Source organism: Chaetodon trifascialis, chromosome 5 (assembly GCF_039877785.1).
Source record: "Chaetodon trifascialis isolate fChaTrf1 chromosome 5, fChaTrf1.hap1, whole genome shotgun sequence".
Lineage (NCBI taxonomy): Eukaryota > Metazoa > Chordata > Actinopteri > Chaetodontiformes > Chaetodontidae > Chaetodon > Chaetodon trifascialis.
In genome coordinates this window covers 1,292,624-1,319,496 of record NC_092060.1, presented here as the reverse complement: position 1 = coordinate 1,319,496, position 26,873 = coordinate 1,292,624, and the positions used below count along the sequence as shown (strand labels likewise).

The window sequence follows — 26,873 nt, the reverse complement described above, 5'->3', positions numbered from 1 at the left end:
CCGGTGCGCACATTCTCACGCTAAGTTTATTTTTATAAATCACAACCTTTGCGTAGGAAGTTGAGTACGCAACTTTTATGCCCCGTTTTGTGCGTAAGCAAGTTTTATAAATGAGACCCCAGGTCTTTTGGAGTGCAGGTGGCACTCCAGGGGACCTTGATTGACTGTGTTGTGGCACCAGCATTATCTTTTGTTCCTAAAATCCACCCTGAATCTACCCTATTGCTGGATTCATGATAATGGCCTTTTTTTTTTTTTTTTCCATCAAAGGTGACCCATTCTTAAGATTTTATCAAATCTGATCGAATTACTTCTGAACAACTGGAACCTGTAGTTTGCAGTGATAGTATCTCAAGGTGAATGAAATCAGATTTCTTATGTGGTTAATAGAGATGTGTTCAGTCGAAATGAAAGTTGGAATCATTATTTTCATTTCAGGAATTGGCAAGTATAAGCTTTTTTATATTGTTATGTTGTCATATCAACATAAAACAAACCATTGTATGTTGATATGTATTTTTGGAAGGGGTTATCAACTACGAGAAATTAAGTTTCAAAGGTGAAGAAAGTGAGTGTGTGTGTGTGTGTGGGGGGGGGGGGGGGGGCAATAACAGACAGAAGGGGGACATTAACGAAACAACACACTGGCTGGGACATGACGCAGCCTATTTCAACGTCAGTCGTAAATACCACCTGTGGGTGCATTCAAGACCTGTGGGGTCGAACGAATTTATACTATTTAGGGTCGAACCTGACAGTAAACACAGCTGTAAACACGGCTCTGTACAAACAGCTGGAGTCTATTGAAACATTAATGGTTGCAGCTTTTATATTTGAAATTAGAAATCTAAAGTAAAAAGACATTGGAGCAGAAAATACAAGACAAAGTGCAAGCAATGGATGCTTTAGCACGGCTTTTATGAACTTAACTTCTGTTTACAATCAACCTTGCAGCTGTTGGCTGTGTACACTTTGGACCTCATATAGAATAGCTTTCCATTTCCAGTCACAATTATGTAAAACTTTGTTGTGGCGTTGATGTAGGTCACGAGTCTTGATTATAATATTTCCGATAGCACTGGAAGGGATCATGAGACGTCTAACCTCAGCTAATCGCCTCCAACGGAAACCAGCTGAGAGAAAGGGTAGAGAAGACAAGATGGCGGAGTGAGTGGGTTGCGCTTTGAACAGACGGTTGCGACCCTTAAAGTTGGCCGAAAACGCTCTTGAAGGACTGAAAAGATCAAAAACGCAGGAATTTAATCGGAGACGTAATTAAAAGGCAGTCTCTGCCCCTCAGCACGGAGGAGGTCCGGACATTTTTCCACGGCGGTCCTTGCGACAGCGTTAGCTTGATGCTAATGTCAGCTAACGTTAGATTTCAGTAGCTGCTACTTCGAGGTAGCTGGGTAGTTGACGAAGGCCGTAAGCTTTTTTCGGATTTAGTTTTGGGTGTATATACTTAGACACTGATACGGTATTCCGGTAGGAGGCCTCATTTTTACGAAGATCCATTGTAGCCCGTAGCCTATGAGTAAAGTGAGTAGCGCCAAGACAAATCTATTTTCCAGCTTGGTTACGTCAGTTGTTAGTAATATTGTTTGGAGTAACAGCTAGTATATACTTGAACTGGACATACAGGACTCTGTTCTGTGACAACCGGGCTGCCACAGAATTTCTGGAAGAGAGTCAGATTGAGATTGTCATTTGGTGGACATTATGGCGAGCAGCAGTGGCTCCAAGGCCGAATTCATAGTCGGTGGAAAATACAAGCTTGTCAGGAAAATTGGATCGGGATCTTTCGGTGACATTTATCTGGCCATCAACATCACAAATGGAGAGGTAATGTTAATAAACTGCAGCAACATCTATATTCGACTCATATTCTTGTGGGAAAGTTGATAGCCAAGTCATAAATACTAGCTCTATAAGTTAACAATCCAATCATTACAGCAATCAAGCTGTAAGTTGCAACGCGTTACATGGTATTGTTCAGTTTGCTGCATGTGCCACGTCATTTGTCCTTACTTTAACCGGCGCAGTGACAACAGAGCTCTAAATGTTTCTGTGTGTGCCATTTTCAGGAGGTAGCTGTAAAATTGGAATCACAGAAAGCCAGACATCCCCAGTTGTTATACGAAAGTAAGCTGTACAAAATCCTACAAGGTGGTGTCGGGATTCCACACATCCGGTAAGGAGAAAATCTTTTTACATTGTGCTGTCGTTACCGAAAAGGAGTAGCCATTTTATTGTATATATTTGTGTGGTAAAGTTTACTTTGGAAAAAAATCTAACTAATGTGGAAGTGGTTTCAACCTTGGTTGCATTAGGCCTGCTAATCTCCTAACGTAATATAAGTTCGTCTGTTGTTTTGAAGCTGTATTTCAGGCAAACGCTGAAAAACCCGGCCTGTTTCCGCTTTACATCTGTATCAACAGTCCTGGTTAGATCCCAGATATGCACTTTTATAGTAAATAGTAGCTTACAGGGGTGAGGAAATTCAACTATGTAGTTGGAAATGGCCGCTCCTCTTTTGTTGTGTTGAGCTCCCAACATGTCCTCCTCTACCCTGTTAGAAAATGGCGGCGGAGCTTAGAATCGAAAACAACAACCCTAGCCTCACAGTAAACGCGTGTTTTCACTGCTTGATTTCAAGTGTTTTTTTTTTCTTTTTTGCCTTGCCAATCTTTAAGGGTTCACACAACATGTTCTGTAGCGTTCAAGTAATTGGTAACAGTCGACCAGCGCAAACGCTAGCGTTGGAGAGTCACAAGCTAAGCCTCAGTTACCCAATACGACAATGATAGAATATACAGTACTGCTATTCATATAATATGCGGTTTTACTTTTAAGTTGTTACTCCTATGAATTAGCATACTGTTTATTGCTTAGAAGGGATATATTGTGTGCATGTCGCCATTGAGGAAGACTGTGATACTGGCCACTAGATGTACCAAAGTACAGTAAACTATTGAAATTGTTCTGTGCATGCTATAACAGGTAAATAATATACAAAAGTTCAGTAAACAATGACAAGCCATTTGCAATCAATGCTCATTTAGGGAAAAGGTTAATTTGGGGACAAGCAGAAATGCAATAAATTGTTAGTATTCATTTCATTATCATGGCAGCAAAATTAGTTGGTATACACATGTTTTGAGTGAGGGACAGACACCAAAGGCTTAACTTCCTGCTCAACAATTTCACACCAACCAAAACTGTGTGTGTGTTTGTTTGTTTTCTGTTTGTTTTCATTGTTGTTTTTGTATACTCAGTCCCACAGAAAAAAAATCTGTTTTTACATTTTTTTCCCTCCATTTTTTTTGTCATTCTCTTTTCTGCAACATTAAGGTAATACATTTAAATTTCATTACTGTTAGACATTTTTGGTAAAGTTGACAGGAGATGCATGTTATAATTCCAACAGTGGATTAGGCATTACTCAGCAATGGTCAGTAATGTCATCGTTCAGTTTGTGTGTGTGTTTGATTACCAATGAGTCTATTCATATTGCATGTGTTTGATGCAATTTTGTGGAAAGTCAAGGACTGATATACTATATTGGTCATCGTTGACAGCATTGCATACTTAAAAAAAACTGAAGTGGGTAATTTTGGCCACTGTTGTGCTTTTCGTATTGATGAGGAAATTATTTATGTTGCCCAGTGTACGTGTGTTACTTTCCTAAAGTCACACCAACCATCACCATCTGTCTTATTTTAAAAATGCAAAATCCAAAACCTGAAAATTTAAGCCTCTATCACTCGGAGAACCCACAATACTGCGGTAAAGACCTGTCATTTTGCTTGCTTTGCTTCTTCACATTGAACCAAATGATGATATCAGCATTCTGGGGTTCCGGAAGCAAGAGAGGTGTGACCAGCGTTGGGATCTCATAGGGTTGAGTGATATGATCCAAAATTTACACCACACGATTTATCTTGTTTTTCTTGTGGTGACAGTATGTCACACTGTTACAAAAATAAAAGGAAATTTTTTACTCAAAACACAGTTTCACGTCATTGCTGTTGTTTAGCAATGTAATGGAACATATCTTAAAAGACAAATGATTCTGTAAGTGTGCACTTAGTTTACCTTGGATTGAGTACAGTTGCAATGCAGTAGAGTGGGTTGTTTTTCCATCTCATTGATATATCTCTTGACAGTTAGTTTCTTTGGTCAAAAGTCTCTTGAGCGGTGTAACAGCAGGAATCATATTTAATGCTGAAGTATCCCTGAGTACTCCACCTTTTGGGCCAACTCTTCAAATGGAGCCAGAACAGATTTTGTCCTGTTTCTCTGGTGTTTGCTGCAAGTTTGGGCATTTCTGTTTCCTGCTGCTATCATTAGCCAACTCCTTGAACTCCAGGGTTTTTTTTTTTTTTGGTTCTTTAGGTGTTTTATGAGAATGCTTGTGTTAAAGGAGATGCTTTTCACCCTTCCTCTTGAGAATTTAGCAGAGCATAGTTTGCAGGCTGCTCTACCTTTGTCATCAGTGCTTATCCTAAAATATTTACACACTGCTTACATTGATCATCCTGTCTGCCTACTCTGAGGTTAATGCCACATTTCTACAAGGTGGTTTCGGAGTAGTTTTTATAATTGCAGTTGCGAGTACCAGAGCCTTGTATAAATGCTGCGTGCCGCCCAAACAGCTGTCTGTTCATTCAAGTCCAGTTGGCATTTTTGATTATATTATTTTTTGATTCACATGAAGAGTTTTTGATTAACAACTTGTAATTCCTTATACATGTAAATTTTACGAGCTTCCAATTGAAAAAATTCAAGCATGATGATAGAGAAACGTGACCCTCTATCTGTTTCAGTTCCTGTGTGTGTGTGTGTGTGCGTGCGTGTACATTTTATTTTGATTATGAAAGCTCTGATCTTTCAGGAATAGGTGTGCTTTTAAATAGTAATTGCTATTTACAATATTTAATTTAAAGATACAATAATTAAATGTCAGAGTAATTGATAGAATATGCCAGAGGCCACCAAATTTGGGCCTTAACTGCAGACTTTTTCTTAAGGACTAGCTGGTTGCTTTTCTCCTCTGGCTGGCTACTCAGTGTCGTTGTGGAAAGCCTTGGGAGTACATGAGCACAGCATCAGATCCGATATCCAATACTGGTATCTGTATCGGTGCATCCCTAGTTGAGGGATTCTCAACTGTCTGTTACAATATAGACAACAATGTTTGTCTAGTCTCCTGAAATAGCACAAATGTGAGAAGGTTATGCAAAAGAAGAGAATAAAAATTGTAATTGACCGTAGGCTTTTAATTGAGTATAGACACTGGTGATGATGGCACATGGTTAAAGTTGTGCTGCTTATCATGGCCTGATTCACCACTAGTAGAAAAGGAAATACTCCTGAGCGACTGTATGAATTACCTCTATTCTATGAGCTAAAATTTGATTTAGTTTGGGGGAATCAAAATAATCGGCCTGCTGTGTGTTCTAGGTGGTGTGTTTGGCACCAGCCTGTCATTTTAGCATTTTTTTAAGGGCGTGGCCATTTTGGCCTTCAATAAATACAAATTTATGGCCTCATCCAGGCAAAATGTATGGCATTGAGGTCAAAACCACAGGTAACACCTGTGTTTTAGTAAGTGATACATATTATGAAGACAAAAAACAATTAGGAGTCAGTGTATTCAAAAAGTGGATTGAGTGCATTTAAATTAACACTTTGTTTCCAGAAGGTGCTACTTGATTTTGTTTTTTAAAGAATGTGACCAACCTTTACATTGCTGTTGTTATGTTTTGATTATAAAATCTGTAAGGGTGATTAAGATTAATATGAACAAGTTTCATTACTCAGTGCATTGGAGTCCAAGATCATAAGCAGTCACAAAAATTACAAACACCTTTTTGCACATTAGACATTAATCAAACAGATGTGAAACTTCTCAAAGTGAGACTACAAGTTCCGACTTGTCACTCAATACACATCAGATACCCAACAGCTGACAGAAAGTGGTGATCATACAGAGAAGTATTACCGGTTTTTGGGTGAAAAACTAATTTTAATGTTCAAACAAAGGGCAACCATTTACAGCATACGGATGCTAGAAACTGAGTACAGTTATCTGATAATTTGCCTGATCAGCCACTGTCAGTCATCAACACAAACACAAATGATTGTATTATGTAAACCATAAACAACTACAGTCAATGAATGTTTGTGAACCATGTCATACTTTCAACAGTTATCTGTTGTTTCTATGGTAATGAGAAAAAAAAATAGACTGTTTTCTGAATTAAACGAATTACACCATATTCCCTTTAAGAAATATGACCTATCATCAATTCCTTACCTGTCCGCAAAAACACATTATTCTAAAACACAAGATAAAATTTCAATTTGCCAACAGTCTCCTTGAGCATTCAGCATCAGCATCATAAAGGTGCAATTGACAGTTCATTCAGCATTAGTATAATCCATAAAGATAAACTGCCTTTCCACACAAACGTATTGTGAATTTTGTCACCTCAACCTCCTACCATCCTCCGTTGGTTAGCAGCACTCTTAGTGGGGACAGCCGTGGGACTGAGGCAAACCGTTTGAAAAGGGCCATTTGGGTGTGGTATAGTTCCTACCCTGCTCTAAGATTATTCAAGTGCCTGTGACAAAGTGTAGTTGTCTGCAGAAAATACTTGTGAATTGATATATATTTGATATACTAGACATTAGTCTTATAAGCTGTTGATAGTCATTTACTTTTTTATGACATTTTTTTATGAAGTCTCTACCGATGTTATGTTAAAATGGCTGACAAAGACAGAAAACAGGTGAAAAATGCCAGCGTTTTGCTGGTATCGATTTTCCTTCCCCCGTTCCATATCTGGCTACAGCTGGCACATGCCTTGAATGAAGACAGTAACTGTGGAGCCACTACACCATGATGACCTGGTTGATACCTGAACTTTGAACACACATACCGTCTTTACGAATTACTGCTTTGTGAGGTAACTGCTATTATGGATATAACCACTCATGGGTTGGATGTCATTTGTGCATTTTTGTGTACACCTCATTGCCATTGTAGAATCCAAGCACTGGCAAAGTAAGAGGTAGGCACCAGGAATTGAGTTATAATAATGGGTTGTAAACCTCGGGCCATGTGCACCACTGCTGTTTTTTATTGTGCTGGATAGAAGAAGTTGTCCCTTTTATTACTGATAAATTGATTGATTTGCTTATTAACCAGATTTTCCTCTGATAGGACAATTAATATCAGTTGAGGCTGAGAAAAACAGCAGTTTTTGTGGATGTTTTGGCCCACTTTTTCTTCAGGTTCAGAAGCAAAGCTTTTACATCTGTAGTGTAAGGACTATTCTATTCATTCATCTTTGTGCTGGAAATTCTGGCTTCATGTTGCAACAAAGTCTTGTTAGAGCCTGTCCAACCTGCTGGTCCTGCTGCCCCTCCTTTAAGCTTCCTACAACCTGGCTTACCTTTTGTACAGTCACAACCTGTCATAGTTTGTCCCTTCCCCATTCTTTCTGTTTTTTAACACTGATTGTGACTTCCTCTGGATTTCCTAATTTAAAACCACATGTGAAGCAACACAGCAAATATGTCTATTACTTGCATCTGTGTGCTACACCAACCAGCATACATTTTAGTGAGAAATTGTAATCTCTGAAATGGTTCACCCCTCCTTCTTGACCCCCACAAAAATAATGATAACCGAGACTGATAACTGAGATTGAGATTTTGGGACAAAATGCAGAATCTGTTAAATTTGTATGGAAATACAGTTCATCTTCATGGATTACATTAATGCTGAATTGACAAGAGTGTCGATGTATGATGCCTTTTCTTGTGTTTCTAGAGTAGTGTGTTTTTGCAGAAGCATTTTGTCAATATGTCATATTTCTTAAAGGTAGTTTACTACAATATTTTACCTGGAGAACACAGGGAGCTTCTGTGTAATGTATATGTATTAATGTATGTATGTTCATACAACTATATGCATGTATATGTATGTATATTTTTTAGCACTTTGTTACCATCACAGAAAACTAGATATCTGCTAAAGTATGATTATTGACTATGGATATTTATTGGTTTAATAGTTTACAGTGTTGGTATTGATTACTGACAGTGGTTGATCAGGTTAATTATAAGCTAATTGTACTTAGTTTCTAACTAGATTATGCAGTAAATGGTTGTCTGTTATGTATGTGTTTTTAAACTGCTTTCCTAAACATCATGTGCTTGATGATATTGGTGACTCTTGATGAAACTTGAAAGGTCAGCATTCTCATTGCCTTTTTTAGCTTCACTTTTATTACATATACATTTTATTACATTAACAACTTTTCACCGAGAAAAAGTTGTTATCAGTATGTCATGCATGTCTGCAGTGTATCTAGTGGTGAAAAGAGAAGAACTTTCTCCTCAGTGTTTTTGTTTAAATCGAGTTTTAAGTCAGTTTTGTGACTGCTCTAATGAGCTGTCTCAAATACCCATAATTGCATGGCTTTTCAAAGTTGTTCAGATTAATCTTGATCACCCATAGCCCATGTGTAGTCTTAATTTTATCAGCGAAATATAACAATAGCAATTAATCTAATGAGTTTTTAAAAAAACAATCAGCGTTTTGTGGAAAAGTCAGACATTTAGGTTACAGTTTTAATAAACTCAGTACTGTTTCAATACACAGTGTCCTAATTATACTGTTTTGTCTTCATAACATGTAATTATAGCTTACTGTTCGCCATTGGTTTTGGCCTTGGTGGCCCTGCATTTTCAACACAGTGCCCTGACAAATTTTGTTTATCAAAGGCCAAAGTGGCCTTGTCCTAAAATTGACCTATTTCCAGGTCTGATTGTGTAATACACATTTTTAAACAATGTTAGTATGTGTATGTGATTATGGCTGAGCTTCACATTCCCCACCCATCACCAGCCTTATTGAATGACATTTATCCTAATCTGAGAAACTGAGATAGTCTTTGAATCCATCTATTCTTTTGCACTTATCTGGGGTTTGTTAGCGCTGGCAGCAGGCTAAGCAAGGTAGTCCAGACAACCCCCCTCCCCAGCGACACTTCACAATTCCTCCTGGGTGATTCCGAGGCATTCCCATGCCAGATAAAATATAGAATAGCTCCAGCGTGTTCTGTGTCTAGCTCAGGGTCTCCATCCAGTTTGAATTGCCCTGAATACCTCAAAGAGGAGGCACCCAGAAGGCGTCCCTATCAGACCAAATAGTCTTTGTTGTCACAAAATCTCTTTTCTTGATTAATCTTTAGCTAATGTGAGAACTACATTATGTCACACAACGACCCATTCAGATACCAACATATGCTTGGCCTTTGTCATGTTGTACCCCTGAATGGGTTGTGATATTTCTGAGACTTGGTACCTTTGAAGAAAACATCATCACTGATAATAGCTAGTCTTTCCCCAAGAAATAGACCTGGTTTTAATTGCTTGCAACAAATTTAGTTTGTATACTATAAAAAAATGTAATGGCTAACAATGGAGCATATGCAAGAAAAAAGGTTTTCAAAAGGAGGTTATTGATTTATGTTTCCATTTTGCTACTTGAAGTATGAAGCCCAGCTCAAATCTCATCTGTCATAAAGGCAGGCAAAATGATTCCCGAATTAGATGTGAAAATATTATGGCTCAATATGCTGTCTTTGCTGCTTTTCTGGTACACACCCTCTCTCTTGCTCCTCTTTAGTTTACCCGCAATCCATTAAATCAGAAGCGAGAGACAGAGCGGACATCAGAGAGGCAGCGAAAACTGTGTAAAGTCACACTATTTTCCATATCAATCTTGGGATTTTTTTCCCATTTGGTGGCCGGGAGTAACCAGGAACCTGCAATGCTTCCATACAGTAGATATTTATGTCATGGTATGACCCTCCAGCTCTGATCTCTCACTTGTTTGCCATTGGCAGCAGCCACTGATTGTGTTTGACTAACCGGGCTAAGGTGACTAGCATGCCACAGCAACAATTGATGCACTGGCAGAACTTTCCAGGCAAAACGTGTGCTTTGGGATTTTTGTTCCACATATTAGAGAAGTAAACAAAATATTTTGACAGCAATTGGTTGGGTCACAGGGTGTGACCGAGGAACCAAGGAAGTTGCATACTGAACCAAACATTGTATATCCAGCAGTTCAGGGCGAATGCACATGCACCCCTAATGTCTTTCATGTATTTGCTGCTGTAACCCATTTGACTTGTGTATCTTTTGCCATTGTGCATGGGCAACCAAACTAGGTTCACCTCTGAGGAATAGTAAAGATGTTGATGTCTCAGTAAACAATTCCTGGGACCACGCACTTGAAACCTCGTAACATTCCGACAGACAGCTAATCCGAACATTTTTCATTGTACTTTTTCTTCCCATCTATTGACACAAAGGCTACATTTATGTTTATACTGTACACTGTGAGAAAGCTTAAATTCCAGTGAAACAGTAGATGCAAACCCCTTCAAGATACAATCACAAGGGCACAATTAACAACAACAGCAGACAAACAACTGTGTTTAAAATTAACGCAACATTGAGAGACATAATCCTTGAGTTGCCTCAGTGATCCACAGATCAATAATACTGACAAAAATGGTCTGGTAATGTCCACAAAGATCCACATGTGCCACTGCAGTGAAGATATTAAGTCCAAAACAAGATAACATTCCATAGGAAGTTGTTTTCTCCTTTCAAATTAGCAGGTAATGCACTGGTCTTCCCCTTGTCTTCCGTGTTTTCCCCATTACTCCTTTGAGAAACGCATGCTGATTATCTTGCCTCCAGTTACTCTCTGGAGTCTCAGGTTTCAAATGACACCTCATTTGCCTAGCAACTAGAGAAGCTGGTAACAGTCTGAGTCCTTCTCACCTGTTAAGACCAAGCCAATCACAACCGAATTTGAAGATGACTGATGCTTTGAATAGCCAGTGAAATTCTGAACATGCTGATATGTGACTTCATTGGGTTATTTACAGCTCTGGCTCCTCAAGAATTTCAGTCATAACAGCAATATTACACACAAATCTTAGTGATAAATATAGTAAATGGCCTCCAAATATAGCAAAGTTTACTTATAAATACCTTTAACAATGTAGAGTGCATGAAGCCTAAATGCACTGTTAGAGAAAACAGGAAAATATTATATTATAATAGTTTTTTTACAGTTAGGTTAGTTTACAGTTTCTTTGGTATTGTTACCAGTTTTTATTTATTTTATTTTTAGAGTGTAAGAGTGTATTTTATTTGTAGAGTATAAGGCTTCATGCTGTGGTACCATTTGTTTTTCCAAATGATGGTTCAAATGGTTCCAGAACGGCTATCATTTTTACTTTTGGTAGACCTTGGTTAGGTAATTTAGTCTAATTTTTGCTGAAATGATAACTAAAAATGTTTTTGAACCCTTTCACAAGGAAGCTCAGAGTCAGATCAGTGGTTTGTCTGTGATGTCAGTTCAGATAATGTGCTATGATTTATCGAGAACGACCAAAGAACAACTCTCATGTCACTGTTGTGTCACCAGGTGGTATGGCCAAGAGAAAGACTACAATGTCCTAGTCATGGACCTGCTTGGACCCAGTCTGGAGGACCTGTTCAACTTCTGCTCTCGCCGTTTCACCATGAAGACGGTCCTTATGCTGGCAGACCAGGTAGGTACCTGCTATCTGTGTGGAGTAAGCATGATCACTGCTTGGGTTTTCTGTGGCTACTCAAGTTCCACAGTCCAAAGACAAGCAGGTCTTTTGAGTAGGCTTTTTCATAGCAGATATTGTGACCTGTCATAGCAAGAAACCACATGTGTGAATTATAAAATTAACAAAGCATCTGTTGAACCTGGGGTAGCACATGCTGCGTCATTGGCTTCAAGATATTTTAGTTATTACAGGATAAGCTGTCAAAAAAATTGAATTGATTGATCCGCTTTATTTGAAAGTAAACACATTTCAGTCTGTCATGTAGAGAATTGAGAGGACAGTAACTAACAGGTACATAACAGTCTGTAAATACTATTTACAGTTTTTTTTAGGATGACATTCTTTCTATCCAACCCTTTTGTAGATACTTGTTGTGTTAAACTTGCATGCACTTGTCTTTTACTATTCTATCCACTTTAGTGGTGCTGCTGTAAAATTGGAATTTCCCCTTGCGGGACGAATAAAGGAATATTGAATTAAATTGAATTAAATTTGTGAAATACATAACGGTGTCCTTTTTTTCCATCTTCAGATGATCAGCAGAATTGAATATGTACACACAAAGAACTTCATCCACAGAGATATCAAACCAGACAACTTTCTCATGGGCATCGGCCGTCACTGTAATAAGGTAAGACCAGTCCAGGTCCTCTAAATACTGTAAGTATGCATTTTTGAAGGCCTCTAGCTGTTGGCAGACAGCTGTACATTGTAGTAGCCTCGTTAATTCCACAGCCCTGGGACCCTGTTCATAAAGCTTCATGATTCAGAGAGATGCTCTGAGTGACAAAAGTTTCAAACTTTACAATGAAGACTACACCAAAGAAACAATTTTATCCACAAAGCATCTTAGCCCTTAAGAGGACTCCTAAAGTGAAAACCTGTTTGGAGTGGGGAGGAGGACTTTCAGTTTGTACTGATTAGAGTTTTGCTCACATCTACACTCAATGTTTTCCATCAATAACATCGTAACACCAGCAACCACCGAAATTGATGAAAGCTCAGCCATTTTTTTCCCCTGTTAAAAGGTATATCAAATTAAGTCCTAAAATTACCAGCATGGTAAAGCAAATAGTATTATAACTATTAGCATGTGAATAAGTTACTACACAAGTAGACCTGTGTTTTCAACTGTTTTGTAGGCAGCTTTCAAAGTATGGCTTACGATTTGTTCAACAGAGATGTGCATTACATAAAACACTGTTCATTAATACACCTTGTCCTAATAAGAAATTAAATTCTGTGATTACCCCTATCAGTTTCACTGTCCACTCTATACCAGTTATCACTAAGAGTGTATTTTTATTTTTTATCTATTTTTATTTTTCATTTATATTTATCAACCAGTCACACCTTTTTAAAGTAGTGTGTCATACCTAGCAACAACACCTCACTAAGGTAAAAGTTTCTGGCCTTTCCTTGCTCACAGTTGCTCTCAGAACTTTCCTAAATCACTCATAAGATAGAGCTCCTTGCTAGAAAATTTTTGGCCAAGTTAGAGCTCGCTGAGAGTATTCTCAAATGTGCAAATTTAGCTGTAGAAATGATCTTTTCGTGGGGATGTCATATCTATACTTACTACTTTGATAAAGTTTTCATGGCTATGAATTTGACTCACTGTCACTGTTTGAGAAAATCCTTGTTCTTGGTCCATGCCAAAGTTTTCTGTAAGCCTACCTAAACAGTAATCAGATGTTGTACTTTTATCACTTCTTTGACTGACAACAGCACTGCCTGGTCATAGCATCAGCAACATTATTACCATGTATGTAAAATAATCTTAAAAAGAGAGTGGACATAACTAGTAAAAATGGTGAAGGGGTTAATAGTGTTAAATAGCAGAGTTAAAGTGCTTCTTTCATGGTGCACACACTATGAACAAAAAAACTTCAATGGCTGCACTGCCAAGTTTGAAGTAAAATTCCTGCAGTTAAATAGTATTAGATTCATACTCGGTTAACTTGTCATTTAGTTTTAGGTTTCATTTAAAACAGCACTATTATTGTCTATTTCATTAAGTGTCAAGATATCAACATAAAAAACTTTTATTGTGATTTGATTTGATTTTTTTAAGTTTAAGCTTTCCATAAACATCTGTGTGTGAAAATTACAAGACCACAGGTTAAACAGTTATCGGTAGCAATCAGAAATATACTAAAATATGTGACCATGAAATTCTAAGGCTTCGTCTGCATTCGAAGTGGTTTGGAGAAATCGAGTTCAAAGTTTTCACATCCTACGTAGCAAAAGTTAGGTTCAGCAATGTTGTCTTTTATTTGTACAGATAACAGGCAACCGTAGAGTTGATATAAGGTTGCCTGCGTCTAAAATGACATGGTTAAAACTAAATTACATTTGTAAAATTGATGGTGATGGTAATACATTGACAATGACACAAATGAATATAAAAAGAAATTATTTGTTGGCCCATTCACTAGTACCAACATTAGGGCTAACTCTGGACTGAGAATTCCATTCCAAGAAACTGTAATCTAGGGGATTGAATGCTAAACCAACCTTTTCATATATATTGTTAAAATGATTCCGAACAATGTTACTAATACTATGTTGTGCCAGTACACCATTCAGCATTTATGTAACATAAATGAAGCAGAAATAGCACAAAATTGGTTAGGAATCAGTTTAACAGTGGACTTAGCTTAACTTGGGCTGGAATCCTTAAGCTGAAATTGGCCCTGTTGCTGTGCAAGGGCCTGCTACCCTCCCATGCGACATTCCTGAAGATCTTGGTGAAGAGCAGGTAGAGTTACCGATGTGGGGTCTAGGGTTGGGCGGTAGTCTGGTAATAAGGTATCCCACGGTATCTAAAAATAGCAACGGTATCAGTTTCATTGCCGTCATAGGGGTCCATAGGGGCCTAACATAATTGTAGCATCATCATAACAAAAATGAAGTCCACTTTGTGGACTGGTTGAATTTTTACTCGAGAAAAAGGTGACCTGAGCAGTTTTACAGATGTTTTAACACAGATATGTCCAGGTGGGCAGAGTACCGTTATCTCGTCCAAGCATACAGAAAAACTCCTCTGTTGAAAAGACTCAGCCTTTTTTCTGCTTGCTATTGTTCTTAGCTCTCATAAAAGGACCAAATGCAAATAAAACAGTGAAATGACACTTGGGACTACTCAGCAGAGCCCTCTGTGACCGCTCTGCTCATTCATGAGATGGAGCGGTGAAACTAACTGTGTGGTTACACCGGTCAGTAGTTCAGTGACCCACCCAAATTCACCGTAGAAACACCTATGACAATCCAGAGTAACCCCAGAGATAGGTTATTGAATGAAGAGTGCTCCCTCCATTCTAGAAACCCCCTCCTCTTTATGTAAACAAACAGGACCTTCGTGATTGATCTCAGACTAACACAGTCATAGGAGGAGACATTAGCAGCGTTTTTCGGACTGGAATGTAGCTTTTGACCACAAAACAGCAGAGGTAAGACATACTTTATGATTTAGCAAAGTTTTTTTCTGCTACTCTTTGGCTGTTAGCTTGTCGAGTTTTCATCGCACATTGAGGAGGCAGACATCTTCGTGATCATCAGATTCTCTGCTATATGATACTGGGCTTTTGTGCTTTGCCTGAAGTGGTGAAATCAGCAGATGCAGTACATTTGACGTGCGCTATTTTCGTGTTTTTGTTACATGCGCATCTAATTTTGTTTTGTATGAATTATGTTTTGTTTGGGTGGCAATGCTTGGTGGAGGCTTTTAGCTGAGTTTCTCCCTGTTACTTTGGTATGCTACAAGTTAGGATTGGTGCTTCTTAGCGTGAGCATTGACCGTTTGAACTGCGCGCATATCATGCTGCCCTGCAAAGTGATTTCTAATTACTCTCGGTAATACCGTATACCCCGGGAAAATGTGGGAAAGGTTTGACCAAATCAAAATTTGGATACCGCCCAACTCTAGTGGGGTCTGTTGTATAAATGTTTTACAGCCTCTCTTAAAAGGTCCACAATACACATGCAGTCCTTGCTGCTAAGATGCACTGATCCTTTCTTTTTCAACTCTGTTTCTGAGTATCTGCCAAGCAACTTGCCACCAGTCGTAATTGTGATCCAGAGGTTGCTTGACAAGTGTCCTGGAATAAATATGCCAATATTAATACATTTAATCACTTTGCAGGGTTAATTTGCAGTTTATTAACTGATTTACTTATGTATTGTCTATTTTATTATTGTAATGTGATTATGACCAACCTAGTGTTTCATCAATAATCCAAAGACATTCTAAATAGATAATATCAAATTGCTGTCACTTTCTTCAAAATGGTGTTTAGACTCAATGTTTTTCAGAATAGAATCATGAGAAGTCAGTTTCCACGTGGAATCAAAAGTTTATCTGCTCAGACAGGACAAAAATCAAGGATTGTATTGAGAAAAGACAGTTTGGTCTTTTTTGATACACAAAATTAATGTATTAATTGTGAATAGACTTATGATGTATTTGTCAAGAGACAACAATCTAGTAAAATAGTTTATTTTAGACACTAAAACAAGTCAAAAACATGGATAGACCTTAACATTGTTCAGTTCAACACTACAATTCAAAACAATGCAACAAATTAGCTTTCACAGTCCATGTCCTTCCTCTCCATATTTTAGGCAACATTATTTTTTGATTGCTGCTTTGTGTCAGTTTGTTGTTCTTTACAGTATTGGACAGATGAAATTGTAACCACAGTTGGCCTCACACATGTAATTCAGGAGATGCCAGTTCCTTTTTGTCAGTTAATTTCCGTTTTGCTCCTGTTTTTAAGGTTTAAGATAAAGGAGCATTCATAATAGTATTTTGTTTAGTTTTATTGAATCTGTAGTAGTTTCACTGAATATTTTTGCACAATTTGAATGAACTTACCCTCACAGTCTGTCTGCAATAATGCTGATAAATGCAAGAAGCCATAAAACAATGCTTTCAAATTGTTTTCCTGCAGTCCACTATCAACTGAAATGCCAAAACAAAATGAAAGAAGATAAAATCTCCTCAACACAATATCTAATGTAATTCACCAGTGTTTTGAATATAGCAGGCCACACAATACAGTATGACTGATTCTGCATGTTGGACAATGATGCTGGTTTTCTAACTACCCACACAACAAACACTGTGTTTACACCTGGCATTAGCATGCATCTCGGTTGATTGGATTGGATCGGATCATAGGTGGACAGTGCTAAATGCAACTGTAAATGACCACCAAGACACACTGCGATCCAATCACTCAATGATGCGCCTAGGACACATATGACCATATATCATTTATTGTGTAAATGCCAATGCGTCCCTGACAAGGACATAACCGGAACATACCTCATCAATGGAGAACTTGGTAATTGTGATCCTATTTAACCATTGGTCATATTATGACAACTTCAGTCGCTGCCTTACATGCAAAGTGTGTTTTGAAACAACTTGACATTAGAATTGGAATCACCTCATTTGACAAGTATATATGCACATTTGAAGTAATGAATATTTGTTGTATGGGTCTTGTGCGTGGGTGTGGTAAAATGACTTGATGGCTCCCCCAGCAGAACAGTCTTAGCACCACAGTTACACAGCCAGGACCACCAATGTCTCAACTTGCATCGATGACTGTGATTATAGCCCCACAGAGGTTAATTACTCCCCACCAGTCAGTAAGAACTGAAAAAGCCCCTTTGATGAGAGGCAGGATGTTGTCAAGTCTCCACAACCAAGTCCAGTTGCCTATTTGCACATGACCCAGATGACAGAATCTTGTGGCTGTTTAGGTTGGGGGACTGTGAGGACCATAGCAAAACCTTCAGCTTGTGACTTGAAGTAGTACATTGTGCATTTTGAGGTGTGTTTAGGATCATTATCCTGTTGTAAAAGCTGTCCTCTTTTCATCTTTAGATTGACTGCGTGATGTTTGATCCCAGAATTTGGTGGTATTTCATTGAATCCACTCCTCTCTATACCAGTGAAGTCTTTACCATGTTTCTGGCTGCAACAACAGCCCAATGCATGATCAATCCACTCCCCATGCTTTACAGTTGGAGTTTTCATGAATTTCTACTTCCTTTTTTTTTCCAAAAAAATACAGTCAAGGCCAAATTATTCATACCCTTGGCAAATTTTGACTTTCTTTGGAAATGACACAGACATCTCCCAGAAGATAATAAGACAATGTACAAAGGGCATGTTGGAGCTACCCAGATGCACAAAACAAGTGCACCTCCTCATTATCACCATGATTCCCACTGCTGTTATGAATGAACTGATTGCCAGGGGGTGAGTTCACACACTTACATACTTATTTGTTTCTGAAAAGAAGTTTGGTGAATAAATGCAAGAAAAGCAACGACAAGATTCTGTCTTCATTGAAACTACATTGAAGATGCATCATTGTGGGAAAAAAAATATTTCTCAGCTTTTATTTACATTTGAATAGAAAGTCACGTCCAAATTTATTCATACCCTTCTCAGTAATCAATAGGAAAGCCTTTATTGGCTATTACAGCAGTCAAATGCTTCCTATGCTTGCTGACCAGCTTTTTGCATGTCTCCACTGGTATTTTTGCCCATTCATCTTTAGCGATGAGCTCCAACTCTTTCAGGTTGGAGGGTCTCATGCCATCACTCTGATCTTAAGCTCCCTCCACAGATTCTCAATTGGATTCAAGTCAGGACTCTAGCTTGGCCACTGCAAAACATAAAATTTTTTTTCTGCTAACCATTTCTTTACCACTTTTGCTGTGCGCTTTGGGTCATTGTCGTGCTGAAATGTTCACCTTTGCCCAGGGCCGAGTTTCTCTGCCGACTGCCTGATGTTGTTGAGAATCTTGAAGTATTGCTCTTTTTTCATGGTGCTGTTTACTAGAGATCGACCGATATGGATTTTTCAGGGCCGATACCGATTATTAATAATCAAGTGAAACTGATAGCCGATATTTAGAACCGATATTCATTTGCAGTAAAAATGAAAATTTTGGTGTCAAAATTTAGATTAACACAGCTGGGACTTGAATGAATACAGTATACTGTTTGTTTTGTGTACACTGAAAGAAAAGATCTTAACTTTTTGTAAAATAACACAAACACAAAATCGAAATTGAAATGCCTTTAAGTTTAATTATTTTAAAACAAAAAGTGATGATTAATGATTCCTTTCCCTTTCCCTTAATGATTAAGAGCAAACCAGTAAAGAGGGTGGCAGGAACCTTGGCTCACTACATTTGATAGCTTTAGTAGTTGCTTTTCAGATTAAATTTTTACATAAAACAGCATAATGAGCGTAAATAAAGATTAAACTTTCAGGGGCTCCCAGAGTTTCACCTATGGTTCCTTATTTATTATTATTGTATTTATTTGTATGTATTTAGAGTAATAAAGGCATATTCTGTATCTCAGAACAGTAGGGTAGATGTTAACTCTTGTGCTTATACTGTATGTCGTATTACATAAATAAGAATAAGGCACTTCGCAAATGTAAATACAAACAATAAAGGCTTCATTACACATGTGAGTTGTAGACGCAACGGTAAATTTATTGATTGAGAACAAAACACACTGAGAATAAATCTCCTCGACGTGTGCTCTCTGCCTGACTCATGTCTCTGGACTTTATGAGTGACAGGCAAAAAGACGATCATTTAACACCAGTAGTTACGTTGCTGCATCATAGTGTATTGAGAGCACGAGCACTGAGGGAGAGGTGACTGTAAACAACGTCAGCGTGTAGTACTGTTAAACTTATCAGCTATAATCACCTCCGGTGTTGTTTACTGATAAACCAGGAGCCGCCCCACGGGCTGAGACACAGAGATTTATTATTCCCACGAAGTAACAGTAACCGATAGGGCCTATGTTATTATTGTGCATCTGGCCACAGCTATAAAGCGGTTGCAGCAGTTATAACGTTGCGGTGGGTCATCATAAAATACGCATTGTTGAAGTTGTGAACAGTTTCATCTCCAGAGCCAAACAGTGGAATTCAGCAGGTTTTCCTCCCGTATATTTGCTATAGTCTACCTACCGGTATGTCGTTATGTCTTTTTTTTAATTATTGTTACATAAGGAGCTTCAGGTCATGTTTACTTGGTTATGTCTTTTTTTTTTTTTTTTGGTGCGTGACACTATTAATCTTGCAAAGTCGTATGCTTGATGTGATTAGACAAGTAGGTCGGTGAAATTTCAACTCTGGGCTTGCATGTTATCACTGAAATTAATCATAAGGTTGTGGTGTTTTTAAAACTTCATCATAGAGGGTTTTTATTGCAACTTCGACCGACTCTGTCGCCTTATCTCAGCTGGATAACCGGAGCAGTTGCCTGCCTCTCCGTGTCTGTGGCACCACATGTAGAGGCTTCAGTGTCGATTGGTCACTTACTCACTTGTGCCATGTAGCCAATCAGTGAGGGTTGTGGGCGGGACATTGTTACACAGCCAAGAGTGGTGACTTCGGGCGGAGAGACACATCAGAGCCAAAGGAGCGCGTTTTAAAAAACATTAAGTAATTTTATCGGTGGAAAAAATGCCGAATATCGGCCAATATTATCGGCCAGGCCGATAATTGGTCGATCCCTACTGTTTACTGTGATTAGGTTCCCCGGTCCATTGGCTGAAAAACACCCCCAAAGCATTAGGTTCCCACAAATGTGTTTGACAGTGGGGATGTTGTTCTTAGGGCTGAAGGCTTCTCCATTTTTACGCCAAATGAAAGATACATCACTGTGGCCAAACAATTACATTTTTGTTTCATCTGACCATAAAACAGAAGACCAAAAGTCTTCTTTGTCCAGATGAGCATTTGCAAAGGCCAAGCGGACTTTTGTGTGCCCTATCTGGAGAAGTGACGTCAACAACGTCTGTGTGATTTCCAAACAAGAAAAAACTTGCAGTTTGAATAAAAGTGACTAAGTCATACTTTGCCAGGGGTATGAATAATTTTGGAAGCAAGGGGGGCTGCTCTCATAAAATGGAATACATTTATAACAGGTGGAATGTAACTCGTCAAATACTGTACTTAAGTACATTTCTAGCTACTTGTACTATTATTTCCACTTTCTGCTACTTTCTACTCCATTACATTTCCGAGGCAAATATTGTACTTACTCCGCTACATTTAGAACTTCGCTTACTTTGAGTAATCAGATAATAACCGACTAAAAATACAAATGTGCTCAACAAATAACTTATGTATTATGGACAATGTAAGATGATCCCGAGGAATGAAATTCAGAAGCTTCCCAGCAGTACATTATGAAAGAAATAGCTCCACCTTTACCAGCTGCAACATTAAAGTAATGTACGTGTTAACGCATCAGTAATTATAATTCAATAATATAATACACATTATTCTGAAACTGGCCATTCTGCACAATGAGTACTTTTTGCAGAATAGTTTGTATGTACATTTTCATGCTAATACTTCAATACTTTTATTTATGTAAAGTTTTGAGTGCAGGACTGCTTTTTAGGAGTTTTTCTACACTGTGGTATTGTTAATTTACTTCAGAAAAAGACCACAACCACAACGAGCACCTCTTCCACCACTGATTTTTCTGTATGTATGCATTTTTTTGTGCATCTATGGTGATAGTTACTCACATTCTGAATTTAACACATTTACAAAATTGTACAGCAAGTGAATATCAATGAATGCCAGCAACTGCTCAGTTTAAGCCAGGAAAGATGTTTGGTCAATAGGAATAGAAAGGGAACCTATTCCATTCAACAAAACATTTTATTCTACAATATATCTAGGTAGGAAATAGATGCGCTTTGAAAGGGAAGTTGACAACAAAACTTATTCAACCTCCCAGAGTAAGAATAAAATGGAGGAAAGTGGACCAGGACAGGCATGCAAGTGTTCAAAAGAGCCATTACATTCTTCTACTGCAGCAGTTGAAAGAAAAGGCAGTCTGGCCACCTGGCTGCGAGTGCCGAATTTTTGGGTGAGAGCATCCCACTGTCAGAAGCAGACCATGCCAAAAGCCCCAGAGGAGACCAGGTGTTAAGTTGAGCTTGTCACTGCTAGACAAAACTGAGAATGGTAAAGAAAGATAATACAACGTCAAGATTACTTAATTAGAGGACATAAGTGCACACCAAAAGCCAATGTTCCACAAATATTTTCTTGTAGTTGAGATTACGTAAGTACAGTACAGAATGTGAAATTGAATAATAACTATGGCCTTCAAGTGCAAACTCTAATCTCCATTCTGTTGGTTGGATCATGTGGACTATTTAATAATTATAGTCTTTATAGCTGACTTTTAATTTCAGAGGACCAGAAGTTATATGACAAGTTCCTATAAACCTAAGTGAAATGTCGACATGTAGTACTTATTTGCAGATTCTTTCAATTTGATGACCAAATAATAAGAGCCTACATAATAAAGATCCAAGTCTACACTCTAAACTCCTCATCATTTGCTGAAGGACTGAGTATCCAAAAGTGGGTTATTGTCCAAATACATGGGACATGATCAAAGTGTCCCTAACAAGCAATATACATGTGCTTCTTTCAGAGAAAGTTGGAATCACCAGTCTGAGATCTTTCTCTCATTTGTTACGTTCTCCAAGTCTTCAAGCCATGTTTTCTAGGAAATGCAATGATATTTTCTCTATTATACAGTTAGACATGAACATGAGGAGCTATGTTATTCTATAGTATGTGTAACAGCAATAAAAATAATATTAATTCTAGGGCTGTCAGTTTAATGCGTTAATTAGATTAATTAATTACGCTGCAAATTAACGCGCTATAAAAATTAACATTAATTATCATTAATCATGAGTGGCAAGTCAATGCGCAAGCATTTTAAATTTGGCCCTTTGAGTGACCCGTAGGCTGCAGTGGCAGGTCGCATCCTACCTGCGCCACTAGTCAAAAGCAGGGTGACAACAGACATGGATGCGACGCCGGAGAGCGAGGCAAGCCTACTTGGACCTTTGAACGGCAAGTTTATTTATAATTAGGAAAAAGACGGGACTATTAACAAGAACGCAGTGATTTGTACCTTGTGTAAAAAAGAATTTTCCTATCACCGTAGCAGCTCCAGCCTGAATTATCATTTAAACGCTAAACATATAGTTGCTGCTAGTGCCGCTAGTGCTACTGTGAGCTCACTCCACCAACCCACACTTGCTGAGTTAGGAAAACGAATGAGCAAAGCCACGACAGAAAAACTGACAAACTCAATCGCAAAGTGGGTTGCTGCTGATTGCAGGCTGATTTCAATCGTGGAAGATGAGGGCCTAAAAGAGGCGTTTCAGATGGCGTCATCTGACTCTAATTTCCAGCTACCGTCGAGAACTACGGTGATGAAAAGAATTCACCAGCTGTAATGTGAATGTCAGTGAATTGTAATGTCCTAGAATTCAAATTCTTTATTTGGGGACCTTTAGCAGATATGAGATTAAAATGCGATTAATTAGATTAATTAATTACAAATCCTGTAATTAATTGGATTTCTGACATCCACATTTATGCTGCTGATTTTATCACCTGTAACTGATGGACCGTACAGCAAACCGTGCAGTGACTGAGGTAACCAAGGAACAACCTTGCTAGATATAAGCTAGCTATGCTATCTTATTTAAACCAGCTGCCATTCATTGGAATCAAGCATACTTATTTGGTTGCAACTAACCACTAAATTCTACTGGGCACGAGTGCGCTGTCTTCTGCCCACAGTGTGGTCAGAGGAGCTGATCACAGCATTCTAGACGATGCTTGCAATTCCACCAGGCATGCCGTGGCACGTTTCAGAAGCATCCCAGAAGCAATTCCCTGATCTGCTCTGCAGAGAATGAGTCCTGAGTCCCATTTTTGTTCGATGCACAGAACAGATTGAGATAGGCCGGAAGTCAGACTCAGGAACAGCATAGACTGGTAAATTTGTAAAATAAACACCTTGTGCAGACTCCAAATCATATATCAACAATAAACACAATTAAAGCAGCCAAAACAAATTACCTAGGTTACCTGCTTACTCCTTGGTTGAAACACAAATCAATGACAAATGACCAAATAAACAAATCCTGAGCAGCACAATCAGCTCTGCTTCTGAAATGCTTCCAGTAGGGTTTAAAGCCAGGTGGAGGTTGGAACGGCTGCTCATTTTAACAACAAATCTAATAACTGAAGATAAACTTTGTATGCCAACCACATATCAATAACTGCTATCAATTTGAGGTATGCCAATTGGTTGTGGTATCTAGTGAAGTGTTGCTCATGCTAGGTAATTGCAAAAAGAATCCAGCTTGTAATTATCTCAAGGTAAACATGAACTAAAGCTGGCTAAATAAAATACAACCGAGTAGATGCATGAAAGGTCAGCTAATGCATTAAAATGGCAAAAGTACAGTCATTTCGTCAACTTACCAGGGAGCGTGCTTGAGAAAATGAATGGGCTTCAGTGCTGTAACTACTCAATGTTTGAATTGTTGCCCCCATTCCCATTTCAAGAACTGACAGACAGGCAGAAAGAAAACTGTTTAATGCAACTCAACTTGCAAATAATGCCTGATCGTCAACTATTACGGGAAATGCATCAAACATGAGAAGCCATTTGGCACATCACCACCCAGAAAAGCTCAAATAATAAGAACATACTGTAAGAAAAATGCTTCAGCCAGGCCAAAGGAGCCTGAAAGAAGCATTTGGAGCCCTGCTTCCCCATAAGAGTCAGAGAGGTGAAGAAATAAAAAGATGCATCAGTGAATATATAGTCAAAGACCGAAGGATGTTTTCTATAGTTGACAACGATGGATTTTGGAGGTGAGTACACATGGAGCCAAGATATACAAATTCCACCAAGGCCACACTTGAGTTGCTCAGTGATATCAGTTCTGTACCAAGAGACAAAAGCTTAAGTGACACAGATTCTCAAAGAAGCAGAGGTTAGAAAAAAAACTAATACAGAGGCTCTCTGAGGTAGATGGTCCCTAGATCCTTTGAAGGATGCAAACATATCAGCTCAGAGGCAGCACACCTTTATACACATAAGGATAAGAACATAAACATAATTTTATCCATATTCATGACAGATAAACTGCCTATATGCTAGTTAGTTAGTTTGTTTTTAAAGGAAACAGTTAAGAGAGTAATGCGTAAGAATTATTATAGTAACATAACCTTAAAAAATATTGCCAAGTGAGATAGGACAACACGCTTAATGTAATAACATAACATCCCATCTCTCTTACTAAACTTAGTAGAACATTTACTTTATTTGGGCAACAGACAAACTGTCCCATTCAGAAGAGTTGAATCTGGCGCTAACACTCATCACAATGGATGCATCTATGACAGTTTTAGAGAGTCAATATAGGCAGACACTTTGCCCGGAGTGTGGAATGTTTTAGTGGAGTCATTCACTATGACCCTGAGTGAAGCTGGATACAGCATGGCGTAGCAAGCCCCAGGAATGTTCTGCAGCTCCCATAGTCCTCTTAGCTTGTTTCTGAGGCATTTTGCCAGTCGAATCGCCCTAAAAATGCTTTAGTGACATTACACAGAGTCGATGCTCTGTATTAACTTAGGTTGTTAAAAATGAAAGATTTCGAAAAATAAAAGGCTGTGTTGGAGCTCCAGCAAAACGTGGTTACTTGGCTGCTTGCGTCACCAGAAGTCAGAACAGCTCTTTTATTTTATTAGAAAGAAAGAAAGAAAGAAAGAAAGAAAGACATCGCTTTCTCCGCATTTAACCCATCCTGTCATGTCCTTCCTCCGCGGCAGACCAGGAGCGGTGGGCTGCCAGCCGAGAGCTGCGCCCGTGGACCCAGTTCTTGTTTGTCACCATCGGTCAGGTGGTGATCTTCTTGCATGTTTTTAATGGGTTTTTTTTAAGGAGGATACCCCAGGTGAACACGGGGAGAACATGCAAACTCCTCAAGCAGCAGGCACGGAAGGCATGGTGGAGGACACGCCACCAGCGCCCACAGCAGGAATCGAACCCGGGACCTTCTAGCTGTGAAGCGACAGTGTTACCACTTGTTCCAATGTGCCATAATAGAACTGCTAGTGATTGCATGTATTTGTTTTGAAATTGTACATTGTTCAATCATTCATTGCCAGTAACAATTCATGCCATTTTTTTTTTTGCACTACATGCGTTTTCTTTACTTTAAAGAAGGAAAGAAGGAAAGCAGAAGCACTTTAAGTTATAAACATGTTTTTTATGAATAAGAAAATGCTGTATACAGTAATTTAGTAATAAAAGACACTTTTTCAAGTAATTTTTCATTCTGTTTAATGTTGCAATAAATTGTGGGCTTTGTATTGAGCTATTATCGTACTGTGACTTCTTGGTATTGTTACATCCCGATTGTTCTATTCCTGGTGCTAGTACCAAATCTTGGTCCTCACTGTGCTCAGCACCCCAGGAAAATTCCTGGACACACTGAGTGACATGCTTCGAAAGAGCCACAGCAATATAGTAGTTTCTTCAACTAATAACAATCAACATTTAATTTAGAAACAGCCAAACCATACCTAAAATATAGTTGTGCCCCCTTTTTATTTAGTACTGGCACAATGTTTACACAGCCAAAATGTTTTGCAACAAAAGACACACTTTTCATTTCAATTTCTACTATGTACATAAACAGCTAATGCCATCCAACGCATCATGGCCTGCAACTGCTAAAAACAGTCATGTGATTGAAGGATATGTTTGCTTCTGCAGTTGAACTGGTTTCAATATAACTCCTCAATCCTTATTTCAAGAAATTGATACTGATATCCAACACTATGGTCATTCACAAATTGTGTCCTCTACCAGACAAATAAATATGACAGAACATTTCTTTTGATTATGCAGATATCTAAGCTGCAACAGTTCCTTATTCAATGATCTGCTTACCTTCCTTTGGGATACAGTGTTGAGATTAAAGCTGCAAGCAGCAATGAACAGGCCCTGTACCCCCTTGGCCATGCAGCCATTCGATGAAAACATCATTTTTGCACCATGCCAGCATCTAGGTCTTATGGGTTTTAAGATTTGAGATTTTAAGTTGATCTAGTCAACCAGTGAGAAGTACATCAAATTATGAAAATGTAATATCTTGCACAGTAAATTCTAAGTGGCTGACTTGTTAGGTTTAGGATATGGATGGCTGCAAAGCTTTTTGCCTGAACATGATACCTGTGCTTTGCCACCTAGGTTATCTAGGTGAAATGCACA

The 26,873-nt window shown here is 38.5% G+C and overlaps 1 protein-coding gene across 5 annotated transcripts in view; it reads left to right on the top strand.

Moving 5' to 3' along the window:
* The first annotated feature begins 1,090 nt into the window (after nt 1-1,090).
* csnk1a1 (casein kinase 1, alpha 1) overlaps nt 1,091-26,873 on the top strand; it is a 60,268-nt gene continuing 34,485 nt past the window's right edge. For 3 of the 5 annotated variants that reach the window (XM_070962736.1, XM_070962733.1, XM_070962734.1), the window contains exons 1-4: nt 1,125-1,842; nt 2,085-2,191; nt 11,525-11,651; nt 12,229-12,327. In XM_070962736.1, coding sequence (XP_070818837.1) covers nt 1,720-1,842; nt 2,085-2,191; nt 11,525-11,651; nt 12,229-12,327 — 456 coding nt within the window. In that variant the 5' untranslated portion in view covers nt 1,125-1,719. Of the gene's footprint in view, nt 1,843-2,084; nt 2,192-11,524; nt 11,652-12,228; nt 12,328-26,873 lie in introns of all 5 variants that reach the window. The other 2 variants (XM_070962735.1, XM_070962737.1) reach the window with 2 other exon arrangements.